The 15,949-nt window shown below is 34.0% G+C and overlaps 1 protein-coding gene across 5 annotated transcripts in view; it reads right to left on the minus strand.

Moving 5' to 3' along the window:
- Window positions 1-15,949, minus strand: part of CNTN1 (contactin 1) — a 370,073-nt gene that overhangs the window by 96,877 nt on the left and 257,247 nt on the right. For all 5 annotated transcript variants that reach the window (XM_007168319.3, XM_007168318.3, XM_007168316.3 and 2 more), the window contains one exon: window positions 5,623-5,743. In XM_007168319.3, the coding sequence (XP_007168381.2) occupies window positions 5,623-5,743 (121 nt within the window). The remainder of the gene's footprint in view (window positions 1-5,622; window positions 5,744-15,949) is intronic.

A 15,949-nucleotide genomic window follows, 5' to 3' on the forward strand; every position in this document is an offset into this window, starting at 1 on the left:
AAGTCCATGATCCATTTCAAGTTAATTATGTATAAGGTCTGAGGTTTAGATCAAGGTCCTTTTTCTTTTTTTTTATTTTGGACTATGAATCCTCATTTGTTCTAGCACCATTTATTGCAAAGGCTAATCTTCCTCCACTGAATTAACTTGCATTTTTGTTAAAAATCTGTTGAGCATATGTGTATGGGTCAATTTCTGTATCCAGTGTTGATGCACCATGGTTCACCAGGCCAATCTTTAATCTAGCTTTGCTAAACCCATCCCAGAGCTATTAATTTAGAAACTTCCAAGAGGGGCTTAGAATTGTGTATTTAAAATTAATTGTAGTAGTAAATCTGATGTACAGCCAAGTCTGGCACCTGCGCCCAGAGGTTACACAAAGATTTTTCATGAATCTTTGCTGAGAAGGTTGGTGGAGAGGAAGTAGGGGATAGCAGGTCACCCTGTTTAATTAAATTAAATATATTGAGAAATATTTAACATTTAGGTAAAGCTGTATAAAATAAGAAATGACCACCTACAAACTCACCATTCAGCTTAAGAAATAAAACATTACTTATTCAGATGTAGCCTTTTGTGGGTCCCCTCCCTCCTTAACCACACTCACCTCCTCTCCTATCTCCAACCCAGAGGTAAACACTCCCCTATATTTCATGATTATCATTTTCATTCATTCTCTATATTTGACCATATAAAATATGCACACATATTCTATACATACATACATACATATATATGTCAGATTTGTTGTTTTAATAGAAACTTGAAGTAAAAGCAACTATCAACTTGATCAGTGTGCAACTTATTCTTGCCAGTTCTCAAACCCAGACCACAGCATATTCTGAAGTCTAGTTTAGCTCTGTTTGCTTAGATTTGGATATGTTTACTGTTTTCTTTGTTCATCATGCTATTTGATGTCTCAGAACTTTACTCTGGCATTATTTTCCTTCTTCCTGAAATTTACCCATTAAATATTCCTTTAGACATAAGAGTCTCTTGGGAAATAAACTCTGTTTCTGTTGGTCTAAATATAACTATTTTTCCTCATTATGAAATGATAACTTGTCTGTATATATACTTCTTGGTGCAGAGTTATTTTTCTTTCAGCACATTCCATGGTAGTAATAGTTATCTACTGATGCATAACAAATTACCCCAGGCCTGAGTGGCTTAAAACAATAGTAAACAGTTATCTCTTTTTTTTTTTTTTAACATCTTTATTGGAGTATAATTGCTTTACAATTGTATGTTAGTTTCTGCTTTATAACAAAGTTAATCAGCTATACATATAAACAGTTATCTCTTACAGTTTCTGTGGATTAAGAATTCTTGAGTGGCTTAGCTGAATAGTTCTTGATCAGGGTCTGCCATGAAAGTTATAATCAAACTGTTGGCCAAGGCTACAGTCATCTGAAAGCTTGACTGGAAGATCTGCTCTCTAGATGACTCATTCAAATGACTGGGAAGTTGGTGTTGGTTATTAATAGGAGGTCTCATTTCCTCTTCATGTGGGCTTCTCTACAAGATTGCTGAAATATCCTCATGACATGGCAGCTGGCTTCCTCCAGAATGAGAATTCCAAAAACCAAGGCAGAAGCAGCAATGTGATTTATGACAATGTTCAGCACTGTCACTTCTGCTGGCACATACACCAACCCTAAGTGTTAGAGAGATTACACAGGGGCTGGTTTATCAGAAAGCAAGGATCACTGAGGGTCACCTTGAAGTCTGGATCCCCCAATTACCTTGTGACTTTTATTATTGCTGCTGAGTAGTTGGCCATCAGAATTGTTATGTCTTTGCAAAAAATATTTTTTACTCTTACTGTTCTTATAATCTTCTATTTGTCTTGAATGTTCTGCAGTTTTATTTATTTTTATTAATTTTCTTGTGTTTCATTGTGACCCTTGAAAATGAGAAGTCATAACTGTCACTAATCCTCCCAAATCTATAGTCATTATCTTTTTGAAAATTATTCTTTCTTACTTTCTCTAATATTTCTTCTGGTAATCCAATGGGACTAGCATTACTTTCTCATTGTGTCATTAATGTCATAATCTTTTTTTTTTCATAATTAGTCTTTGTTTTTCTGTGATGAAATATGATGATTTCCTCATATCTGTCATTCAGGTCCCTAATTTTTTCCTAATTGGTCTCTAATTGTTGTTTAACCCATCCATTGATTTTTTTTATTTTCAATGATTGTTTATTTTTTATAGTTCTTCCTTTTCCCCCCACACTGCCTCATTTTATAGTATCTTATTTCCAACTCATTTTTATCATTTCCTCTCTTATTTATCTAAATATTTAGGCATGATTATTTTTATTCTTATTCTGTTGATGAGAGTATCTGATGTACTCTAGACTCTAACTATATTGTTTTGTTTTTAACCCTTCCTGATTCTCTGTTGTTATGGCTTGTCATTTTTTGCATAATTCCATATTTGATTTATCTAAATTTGTTAGAATCCTAAAGGGGCTATGTTGAATGCTCACTATTTCAGAGAGTGTAATCCTTTACTTTTGTCAGGGCTGTGATGAAGAACGTTTATTGATTTATCTAAAATCTTTGGGTGCTTTTAGAGCAGTGAAGTTTTTAGAACAGTGAATGAACATTTTGCCATAAAAAACAGTTTTCACTTCTTTCAATCAGTGCAGGTTGAATTCTATATATTAGGCTTCCAGGGCAACTTTGTTTAAATAAAGGTTACTTTTACAAAAATAATGTCTATACTATAGAAATACTAGGAGAAATATTTCCAAACTGAAAGGATAGAACTAGTATAAAAGGCAGTTTTGGACATCAAAAGCAAAAATTACATGGCCAGTACTACCTCATGACTTGAAATTGTTTGCATAACTGGAGAAATAGGCAATGTATGTCAATTTTATGGTCTCTTTTCCTTGAGCACCTGTGGACTCAATTAGTAGGTAAATAAATTGAAGTACTATAGGTTTTTACAAGTAAACACTTAAGACTACTACAAAAAGACAATGGCTTATATTTGATTATTGGGCCAGTTTTCTATAAATTGTTTTTAGTTGACAACAATTGCTATTGTCTTCCTTGGTTCTCTGTTCTACCAAACATTAAACAGATAAGTGGGGGAGTGAGTTTTCTCTGGGTAAAAAGCTCCATGAAATCAGATGCAATGTTACAGAAGCACTCATATTTAACTAATTCAATGCCTCCATCCTAAACTCAATTCAGTTCAATTTCAGGAGATCCATGAACCCCTTGAAATCTGTCCATGGACTCCAGGTTATGATTTCCTAGACTAAATGAAAAAACACAATTAAGTGGATAAATGGACCAATAATATTACATTAGGCATACTATGCCATTTTATATATTACTCATCATTATTATAAGAAATAAGGAAAACTTTATTTTTATATTCCATGATTTAAATATACAAATCATATTTGAAGGTCTACTTCATATACATTTTTGACACAAGCTATGCAGAAATGTATTTGACTATTTGAATTGCAAATTTCTCTTGATATAAAATGAATACCTTTTATATTATTAGAAATAATGTTTGGAGAATGATTGCAACTTTCAGACTTTTATCAGTATTAAGCAATACTTTTTATCTACCTGTATAGTTTTTTCAACATCCTGCTATAGTGCAGGGACTTAAAATGCTATATCATATCATATTTCTACTAAGTGCACTTGCCAGGTTGCATTGCTTTAAGTTATATTTCCTATGACTAAAGGGCTTTAGAACAAAAAACAACTTTATATTTTCACATAATACCTGCTATACCTGTTTTATATTGGTTTTACTGTAAAAAATACAGAGTATGATGATTATTAATTACCTAAGTATGAGTGGATAAGATTATTAATATTCTTTGACTACATCTGTAAAACTTCATCTTCCCTGTGAATACTGGGAGCTTACTGCAGTGTAGTTATATGAAGACACTGATGCATTGTAATATAACCCTTATTGTAACACTAATGATAATCTTTTAATATGCAAATAATTTCAATTAAATATAAGCATAGACTATTGCTGGAAGTGGCTTAACAGCTAGTGGTCTGACTAGAAAGAACAGTGAATAGTCCCTCTCCCTGATAACTCTCACAGACAATAGATGTCCCAGATAACAAAATATTCCTAATGGAAATACTGAACCTAAGTGAACTTCCTTTAATTTAGTATTTTGTAGCCTTGGAGTTTTATTAATTTTCAATAAGGGTTGTGTGTAATAAATGCCTAAGTTCATTTGGATAAAGAAATTTCAGCTAGACTTCCATTACTCTACTGAAGAATATATTCAACTGGAGTAAGAGGGTTTTCAATATTTTCCAATGTGACTGACAGACTCCATATTACCATTGTTCTAGAGGAAAATGCAGGAGGTGTATGAGATTAAGTGAAATTATATTGATCTGGATCCAGAATGGGTATTAAGACAAACCATGAATATCATCTCATTTACTAATTGTTTATCTGATTGTGCAAAAGCTGACTGAAAAAAAAATGGTCAATAAATATTTCTAGTAGGTAAAATGTGAAAAAAATACAAATTTTAACATGTCACTGAGACAGAGGGGGAAAAGAGAACAATGAAACTATGAGATAGAATTCTGCAACTCACTAAATATTAATAAAAATGCATATGTGAATTTCACAACTTAGTAGCGAAGGTAACTCATATGTACAGATTGCTATAAAACACATTAGAAAAAGTAGTAATTGTTATGAGAGTTTAGAAGAGAGGGCTCATATTTGGGACATCAAAAAAATGACTCATGAGTTTGTTACTTCTTGAGCCAAGTCTTGAAGGATGGATAAGATTTGGGCAACAATCAATGAAAACAGCATGTGTAAGGAATGCTGTGAACCAAGGAACAGAGGTAGAAATCCTAGGGTATTTCTGTGGCCTAGTTGGTCAGGAGGAATGGTGAGAAATTAAAGTTAAACAGGCCGAGGTCACCACACCTCATGGAACTTCTTGGGCGCTTAGCTAAAAGGAATGGTCTTCATTCTGTAGGCAGGGAGTAAAGAGCCGATGAATGATTTTAAATAAAGTAAGGCATGTTCCAGCTGGCCTCACAGCTATATAGTAGAGACCAGTAGCAAAGGCGTTGTATTTTCAATAAGCATGTATCCAAGCACATTCTCAATCATTTATAAGAACAAAAGCACTAGTCTGAAAATCAGCAACAAATAGAAACACGATACATGTACAAATCATTTTTTATTCTAAGATGATACTGGTAAATGTATAACACTTGAGGTTATAATAAACAGTACCAGTATATTTTTTCCATAAAAAATAAAAAAGGAAACAAAACTCTACTCACATGAAAAGTGTTAGCAGGAACTGAGAACTTCTGGTAAGTACCAAGTTTAAAAGCACAAACATTTAGTAGGAGGTATGTGGTGTAAGTTGCTAAAAAATACGTAGTTAGTAAAACAAAATCAGTTCTGTTTACTACTTGGCTGGCATAAGTCAGTCTTAGGCATGGGTGAAGAACTGTTCCCAAGGATTGAGACTCTAAATATATAAGAATTCATACCAGAGTTACCAGAAGATTATACATATTTATGTAAATCAAATAGCTTTGGTTTTGTGATTCCAAAATGTTGAAACTCTTACCTCGCACAACAAGGTCAGCTGAGGCTGAAGAATTGTCCACAATTGTCTGAGCGGTACACGTGTACCTCCCAGCGTGTTTTAGCTGGGCATTTCGGATGAGCAGCTCCCCATTGGAATCCAGCTGTCGGCAAAAACAGCAGTCATTCGAATCAGTACGTTTTTTTCACCAGCTAAATGGTATTTAGGATATGAGAGGTACATTTTCCCCTAACAAAATGAACACCTGTTTTAGATGTGCTAACTGTCTGTGTGTTCTTAGGTTACTTAAACTCTGGGCTTTGGTATCTCAACTGAAAAATAGAGTGAAATACCTAAGGTCCTTTTTAGCTTTAATGTCTTTAGTATTCTATTATTTATATAATCAGAGGGCATTTTGAGGGAAAACACAGGATGAAACTATTTCATTGATGTCTTTTAAATAGAAATGTGAAGGTCCAAAAATCTTGATGCTGAATATCAATGAAGATACATAAATGCTGTATGGCTAGGAAGAATTATTAATTTGGTTATGTAAAACCAATCTAAACAACTAATTTCAAGACGTGCCACGGTTCATTTTACAAAGATACTAAAAGTATGCAGAAACTGTCAAAATGCACAATTCTACTAACACGTTCTGTTTTGGCCAAGTATAACCTCCTTGTGGGCAAGGATTTTTGTCTTGTTCACTGCTCTATTCCCAGTGCTTAGAATAGTGTTTAACATATGTTTTTTTAAGGAGGCTTGAGGGAATTTTGCTTGTGAATGATAAGGCACCATCCCAATGCAATTTCTAAAAATAGCTAATATTTATCGAATGCCTCCTCTATACAGATCCTGGGATTCCCTTCTGAAAACAGTCCTATGAGATAGGTCCTATTTTGTCCATTTTACTAAAGATAAAAGTGAGACTTAGAGTAGCCAAGTAATTTAACTATGGTTACTCGGTTTGCTTGGTTGGAGGAGCGTAACATAGTCCATGCTCATTATCTCCAAAATACTCTCTTAAGATAAAAATTTGGAAAACTCGATTTTTAAATAGACATTTGGTTTTCCTGAGAAACAAAAATATTGATTTACTATTGCAATTATAGATATCCAGATAGATTAAAGGATGAAAAACTAATGACTAGGTTAATATTTCACGTAATAGATGAAGGTATTGTTTCTGTTACATGGCAGACCTGCAAATTTTAAAATTTTGATTATTTAATGACTATATGTGGAATAAATGCTCTGCTCCACCATTGGTTCTGCTGGTGGCCCCTTCACATATTAAATTCCCTGCCGGTCTTGGAAAGTATTTGGGTTGCAATCCTTGCTTTATTAATAAGATTAATTAAAAATAATTGATAGTTATCTTCTGAGCAGATTGATTCAGTTGGTTGTAATAGAATACTACTATCTCCATATAAAGAACTGGTCAGTGGCCACACACCTTGTTCCTTGGTTTCAGTAATTAAAATCTCTGTAAAAATGAAACTAGAGGTCATACAATTTAATGTTAGTTGGGGTCTTCCTGTCCCTTGCGGTCTAAGATTGGGTAAAAATACAGTTTCCAAAATTTCTTCAAATTCCTAAGGTAGGGGAATTCTTTCCTTCTGTTCTCTTGACCAAGGAGCTCCAGACCAGCCTTTTCTCTATTTTGCCATGAAACCTACTAGCACGAAGTATTCCCTAGTAAAGTAGGTGTACTAAAGAGTTAAAGGTCATGGAATTGGTTGTATCCCACGAAGTAGGGCAATTATCATCCACTGTATATTTCTATTTTTAAAAGTCCTGTTGGTCATACTTTTACTAAGGATTTCTCAGTGACCTTCTCCTCTCTCTGTTCCCTATCATCTTGTTGGCACTCACTCCCACTCCCATATCTTACCTCTCTCTGCTCTTCTCTTCTTTCCCTTGGAAACAAAAAACTATTCTTCTTTCCTCATGTTAAGCTGCTTAATTGTTGGATGGTTGCTTGGATTCTGACAATACTTCTTCCTCAAACCCTTACTTTCTGTTTTTAGCTTTTGCCGTTTCTTTACCTCTTACCCCTCAGCCCATTTTTTTTTTTTTAATTTTATTTATTTATTTATTTATTTATTTATGGCTGTGTTGGGTCCTCGTTTCTGTGTGAGGGCTTTCTCTAGTTGCGGCAAGTGGGGACCACTCTTCATCGCGGTGCGCGGGCCTCTCACTATCGTGGCCTCTCCCGTTGCGGAGCACAGGCTCCAGACGCGCAGGCTCAGCAATTGTGGCTCACGGGCCTAGTCGCTCCGCGGCATGTGGGATCTTCCCAGACCAGGGCTCGAACCCGTGTCCCCTGCACTGGCAGGCAGACTCCCAACCACTGCGCCACCAGGGAAGCCCTCCCTCAGCCCATTTTAATCTGGTTCCCAACTCTTCAACTCACTTTACTTGACTTCTAATAGCATTTGACCTTTCTTCCCCAAACACCCAACTTTTCTAGTCATCTGTGATGGCACATTTTTCCAGAAAGTTTGAGAAAATTCTTAACCTCTCATCTTCTTCAACTTCCTTATAATTCCATTATAAATTATTGAATTTATCCCTTCCTTTTCTTCAACACTTCCTCTGTCCTTGTCCAAGCTACCAACATCTCTCACTGAACTACTATGTCCCATTTGGTCATGACCCTCACCCCTGTCCCATCTATTCTTTTCTCCACTTAGCACTCAGGGTGACCTTTAAAAAATGCAAATTATGATCAAATCATCCCTTTCTATAAAAACAAACTAAAACCTTTAAAAATGTTTCACTTTTTGGAATAAAAGCCGTAAGTGTTATGATAGTCAACTTGGCTGCATTCTGTAAATTCTGTCCAATATTCCAGCTCAACTAGTGCCACCATTTCACTTACACTCCGCTCTCCAGAAGAACATTCCCTTTTTAAGACCTTAAATGTATCTTGTTATCTCCTATCTCTGGTCCTCCAAGGTGTTTCCTTTCCTGGAATTTCATCTCTTCATACCCCACCCTCTTACCACCTTCATCTAAATAACATTTACCCTCCCCCACCAATATGAGTTCAAATCATTTCCTTAAGCAAGTCTTTCTGTTTTCTGTTGTTACATTTTGCCATAACACATTTTACTTAATGTGATATTATATATCTCATTTACAATAAAATATTTTTGCAATTATATGATTAAAGTTGGTTTCCCTGAAGGACTGTAAGTTTTATGAGAGGAGGAAACATGCCTGATTTCTTCAGCATTGTATCCCTGTGTTACATGTGTACAGCTGTATGTGCTGTATCCCTAAGACCAGCACAGTCCCAGGGATATAATAACACCAAATATACATTGTTTGAATGCACTATTCAGCATGCTTATTAAGACTTCTGGCATCTGCTCTTAAGATAATACATGTTTACTTCTTTTCAGGTACAAGCAGAGTTAGGATAGCAAGTTCATATAGCTCATCACAATGGCAGGATTTTGTAAGCACATAATGAGACACTTTGATGTCAGGACACACTCTTGCTACCTCTTTTCCCACTTCCTGTGTCCCATAAACTTACATTTTACCATGTGTTCTCTTTCCTGCAGACCTTTGTACATATCACTTGCATTGCCTGGATTCTCCCATCTCCCACTTCTATCACTTGGCTAACTTCAAGTCATGGTTTAGATGCCCCTTTCTTCTCTAGAATCCAAAGTCCTGGTTAGGTGGTTGCCCCTTGCATATTTTCATTTTAACTATCCCTTTCTATTCTAATTATTTAGTTGTCCATTTCTTCTACTAGACTGTAATTCTTTGAGGAAGGGACTAGGTCTCATTTATTATTACATACAAATTATGTATTGTGATATCTGACATACAGGAGGAATTCAACAAATAAATATTGCATAAATGAATTAAAATACCTATTATCTAAAATGTTTTTATTAAATTATTTTATTAATTTCATATGATTTTTCAGGTAAGATAATAATATTATAAGATAAAATAGCTGAATTGAGAACAACTATTGCTATCTATATACCTGAGATCAGCTATCAATTAATAATATATTTCAAATTATTTGTAAACTAATTTCATGAGTAAATATAAACGTTTTAGGAATAATGTGTAAATTTATAGAGAAAAGAATGCAGTTGACATATAAGAAAATGGACACTTCTAAGTTTTTCAACCACCCATATTTGTTGTAAAGGATTAGGCCTTTACAAATTCAAAATTTGTAATACAAATCACAAATTTACAGAGAGATCTGCCCTTTCCCTCAGCTTCTGGAAGGTAACCTGTAGTATTCTTTCTTTGCCTGGGTGTCTTGGGTCATACTGAATAGTTCTAATCATGTGATTTAGGGTGGCAGTTAGCCACACCTGTATAGTTTTAGAGTAGGGACTGACCATGCCAGAAAGACTAACATTGTGACTTAGGGTAGGGGCTTTGGGTCATGTGTTATCAGTCAACCTAGATATTGAGATTAACCATTTGGGCAATCAATCAATCAATCAAGGCCTACATGATTAAGCTCTGGTTAAATCTCTAGATATCAAAGCTCAAGAAAGTATCCCTGGTTGGCAATACTCTGTGCCTACTGCCACAGACCAAAGCTGATAGAGTAATGCATCCTGACTCCATGGGGAGAGAACAATGGAAGCTCTATGTTTGGTACGTCTCTTGGACTCTGTCCCATGCATTTCTTCCCTTCGCTGATTTTAATCTGCATGCTATTTGGGTAATAAATTGTAACCATGAGTTTAATAGCTTTCAGGGAATTCTGTGAGGTCCCTCTAGCACAAGGAAACTGAGGGTGGTTTTGGCAACTCCTGGAACTTGCAGTTGGTTTCAGAACTGAAGATGGTCTTGAGGACTCTGCCTGACTTTGTAGTTGGCCAATACCACATATCATACTAAATAGAATTCACCTAAGGGGGGTGGTAAAGAAATATTATTTTATTACCTATAGCACTCTTTTTTAAAATATTTAAAGTAAGAAGAGAGTAAAGTTGTGTATATGGGGAAGGTAATAATAAAAGAGTTTTTCTTGAGCCATTGTACATGCTAACTGACAAATATTTCTGAGAAAATTTCTAGTGAGAAAAAATAAAATAATATAAAATAATTATAGTAAAATAAAATAATTTAAGCACTATATATTAATAAAACAGACTGCTTTAATGTGCTTTAACATCCTTAAAGTTCAATATATCATAGTACTGAACTTTGACATTAAATATTCATTAATGGAAAGATATTAAAAAATATTTTTAAACTATAATGACACAAGATAATAGCTATATTTGAGAAAGAATAATGTTTGCATAAAATGAAACGCATTTAGCTCTATTGCATGCTTTTATTATGTGAACTCACTATGTAGGTTGCTTCATGTATCTAAATGAAAGATAATCCTGTTGCTAAACTTCCACTATTTCAATGAACCATGGGATTAGATTGGAATTTAAAAAATAAAATACTTCAGAAATTAAAATTAAAAAAAAATTCAACCTTAAAAGAAAAAAAATTCAACCTTATAATAAAAAAATGAAAGCAGAAAAATAATATAAAAATAAACATTTGCAACGACATAATTACCCTTTGTAAAATATTTGAATGCTGTACACCTAATAATCTTCTTTAATGAAATTGCTATAATTTCCCCCAAAATCTCAATTTGAAACACAGTGTTGTTTTCATATTCATTTATTTAATCCTGAGAGGAATAATGTGGTCATGTTTTTCATACTTTTCACATGTAATGAAAAACACAAACTATTTTGTCTTAAAATATCATATTAAAGTTATACTTATTGAATCTTCAGAATAAACTCCTTAAAAACTTTTAATTAAACTATTCTAAAAGTTTAATGCTAAACTCATTTTAAAAGTTAGCCTTGTTTTAAACATTAGGACTTAGGTAGGTAATGATAGGCCGATTTGCATAAAGCAGTAATAAGCGACTTTAGCATTTATTCTCATTCAATCTATATTTGGTGAAGGTGTGGCACTGAAACACCTCAGAAGGAAAGTAAAGAAAAAAATATGCTATATCATTTCCAATAGAGTTGTGTATATATAAAAGCTTTGCTGAAGTTTTTATAAATGGCACTAGCACTTTCCATACCTCAGGAGAAGTTGAGGTTCTCAGTGGTCGACATAACGCTTACAAAGCAAGTAAAGATCATGGCTCTCAGCACATTCTAGCCACAAATTAGATACGAATGCTCTCTGTATTTTCATTAAAAACCACAGCTTGGCTGAATTACAAAATGCTTCCCTTCATATGAGGAGAGTTGAATCACATACTGGAAATTGTGATAGCACAGCTCAGGGATGTTCCAAAGTGTATATGTGGTTTACCACTTAGAAATTTCCCAAGTTTAAATCAAAAGACTTCCAAAATATAAATGCCTATTCCTTCCTTTCCACTCCCTCATGAACTAACTTGGAAAAATCAGTCCTGCAGTACAAATGAGTCTGAATTACTAAGTTGTATTAACAAATTCAGTTAATGATAATGAACAAAGAAATATGCCATAAGATATATACAAGGTCTAGATAAAGCTTAGAGGTCATAATGGCTCTATAAAAACATCTCTTTTGTTCCATTGAAGTTCAGAATGAAGAGACAAATATGGACGATTGAAGGAAAGCATAGCCTTTAAAGAGAATACTCTAGAAACCTGTAAGCAAAAATTATTAAATATGTATGATACATGCTATATCCATGAAAAATAAACATTTTTCTTTTTTACTTTTGGCTTGCTAGGTTAAAGAAAGAATAACTGTAGCAAATTCATCAGATGTAACTGCAAACTTTAACACCACCATCACCAACACACGAGCAAAAAAAAACAAAAGAAAAAATGTAAGGGTTTTATAGGTGCCAGGGACTATTATAAATATTTCACATGTGCAAATTCACTTATACCAACAACCCTGGGAAAGAGGTACTATTCTTAACTGTATCTTAGAGATGAGGACACAATAATACTGTAACTACAACCACTATTACTGCTACCACTGTTGCCGTTAATAGGATACTACTACTGCTGCAACTAGGATCAATATTAAGATTGCTACTACAACTTCTGCTATTGCTACTGCCATTGCTGTAGCTACTATGAACTCCTACTAATACCTGATCTAGCTTATTAAATGCCCTTAAGATGCCTTGCAATGTGCTAGCTACTTTACATATATGTTTCCTATTTAATTTTTATAAGACTCAGGGAGATACGTTTAATCTTTCCATTTTACAGATAAGGAATTTTAGATTTTAAGTTAAGCTACTGGTAGAAGGCTCAATAGTTAACCTGTTTCCCCCAAGTTAAGCTGTTGCCAAAGTAGTGCTTCATGGATCAAACAATTGAATTTAGATTCATAGTTTGGTAGGTAAAAGTGGATATTTTCTCATAACAAGAAAAATACAATATGTTATATTTTCTTTCTTTCTTTCTTTAATTTTTAACCTATTTAAATGTTCAAACATAAGAAAATAGAAAGAATAGTACAATGACCACCCATATACTAACCAGATAGATTCAACAGTTGTAAACTTCTTGCCATATTCACTTATCTAATTATCTAGCTGTCTATCTATTGTTGAACCCTTAAAAAACAAATTACTGATACCATCATAATTCATTTGTCAAAACATTAAATTGAATCTCCAAAACGGTAAGACCATTCTCTTAAATAATCACAGAACCATTTTCACACACAACATAATTAACATTAATTTCCTAATATGATCTAATATTCAAGTTAGTGTTATTTTAAGTAATGCAACAGCATTAAGTTTACCTGAATGTAAAAAAATTGAAAAAGGTATAACTTACAAAATCTTATGAAAATGAGTATTATCATTACAAATATACACACTTAAATATATTAGGGAAATAGTTGAGGATAATTACTGAGAGATCACCCCATACTTACACGATCAATGGAGATGTTGAATATCCCTAAATTTGGCTATTTTGATGGCTGAAGAGTTCAATTTTGATCAATCGGACCATTTTAAATGAAAACTCACAAGGAAGGAAATTTTCTTTTAGATGTCTACTAAGCATTTTAAATGATGGACAAAACCATCAAACCCTGGGTTTAGAACCCACATTTTCAAGTTGAAAGAAAACTTGAACACTGTTTAATTTATATGGTTTTTAAATTGGTCTCCATTAGCCTTAGGGTTCTGAAGACCTTCATGGATCACTTGGTAGAAAGAAGGGATCAGAATGGGATGTGTTTTGGGATAGGAAGATGTGAGAGGCCCTACAGTTAAGGCTTTGGTCTCCTACATATGCTCACAAACGTGGGTACACTTTCTTTAGTCAGACCAACTTTACCTTCATCTTTGAAATTTATTGGGGTTCTAATTTAAATTTTCTTTGCAGAAAGAATTCTGCTGCTAAAAACCTTCTGTTGTTGTTTTTCAAAACTTCTGCTGTGGCCCAACTTCCTCATATGACAGATAAGAAGCCTGAGGCACAGACTGACTGTTTTGCCCGATATCATATAACTTGTCAAGGGCAAAACAACAACAAAATCCCAGATCTTTAGATAATGTTCTGTTTTAAAAACTAGCTTTTAAAAAAATTAGTTAGGTTTTTGGGAATATGAGAGCTAATGACAAAATAGTATATTTCTAGTGTTATATAGTAAATAAAACATCAAAACTGACAACGTAAAATTATAAAATAAAATTCCTAAGACACCAAAAGTTTATATGTTTATTTCCCCTTCTTTTTATTTTATATACATACTGTATTTTGCAAGCATAAAGAGCCAGAATAATTATTCCAGTGATGATTAAGTATGCAAGGAGTTCTATGTAAAACAAATGGGACTTTAATTTTGAATGAATTTTTGGAAATTTCTCCAAAGCGGTACATTTCTGAAGAAAAAAGACTTGCTGCTATATGTGCTTAATTCCAATTATTTAACATTATCTTTGACAAATGCTTCCTAAAGGCTAGACTCTGGGAGTCTCTGCTAGAGAATAACTTTAGCTGGCATGATCTCTGCCCTGGAAGTGTGATGATCTAGAAGAAGCCAATCCAAGTATAGATACCTCTAGTGAGCATAGGTGCCTACCTCCCTCCATGTTTACTGGTGGAAAATAGCAAAATAAAATAGAATAGTTAGGTGTAAGTAAAGTTTTATTAGGGTAATGAAAGGGAGGTAGAGAAAGTTCAGACAGAATGAGGGATGATAGAATTCTCTGTTTTCCAATTAATTACTCTTAGTAGAGAAACAACTTGGGCACAGGTAGCCTGCCTTTGTGAGTTTTGTGTGGCCCGCAGAACTATGTCAGGGGACATTTCACATATTTCTTTCTTTCTCCCAAAATTTAAGAGTCTTGAACTCGCAAAACACATGCAAACTATCCTCTACTACTGATACTATTTTGAAAAATGCTTTATCTATCCTCTTATAATTTCTTTTTTTGTCTTCAGCACTCTCATTTGCTCAAAATAATATAACTTCTCTTTGTTTCCAACATACTATGCTTAAAACTTTTCAGTCCCTTTATTCTTAAGTCTTTTCTTTTTAAATCTCCCTTGAGAACAGCATTTCTCAATCTTGACCCTATGGATAATTTGGACCAGTTAATTCTCTGTTGTGGAGGATTGTCCTTGGCATTATGGGATATTTAGCAGCACCCGTGCTAGACATGTGCCCATAATACACCACTTGCCTGCAGTTGTGATAACCAAAAATGTCTCCAAATGTGACCAAATTTCCCTAGGGAGAAAAATTGTTCCTGGTTTGGAACAACCATTTTAGGGCTTACATCATCTCACTGTGCCTGCTTGGTTTTCTGTTGTTTCTTCAGCTCTAATTTGATTCTTGTCTTAGTCTGGATTATGGCCTAACACTCCTTTTCTGCAGTAACCTGTTGCCCCATAACTCTGGACAATCTTTACCTTCTTGTTCAATAATGACAGAGAGCCAAAATTGAAAAAAAAAAAAAAAGACTTTTGTTTATTACTGCTTCTCTTTCTCTCTTTTTGCATGCACAGAAGCAAAACATCTATTCAAATTCATAACATCTTCTAGTATGAGCTAATGTTTCAGATTTAAACACACTTTTGTGACATGTTCAGTAGAATTAATATTTTCTTTCAGCCTTAGGGTAAGAAGTCTGTCTACTTTTGTTTTGAATGCTGTCTATACAGTTAGAACAAACGCATGTCCACACACCTGCAAACACACACACATAACCTATCTCTCTAAAGGAGATCACTAAGAACTGCCTAGAATTTTATAGTTAGACAATCTGAAACTCTGTAGACTTGACTTACAATGTAATGCAAAGGTTGCTAATCTTGTAGGGAGAATAAAGTAATTTGGATAACTTTGAACATAAAAAGTTCATTAA

Source organism: Balaenoptera acutorostrata, chromosome 11, assembly GCF_949987535.1.
Source record: "Balaenoptera acutorostrata chromosome 11, mBalAcu1.1, whole genome shotgun sequence".
Taxonomy (NCBI): domain Eukaryota; kingdom Metazoa; phylum Chordata; class Mammalia; order Artiodactyla; family Balaenopteridae; genus Balaenoptera; species Balaenoptera acutorostrata.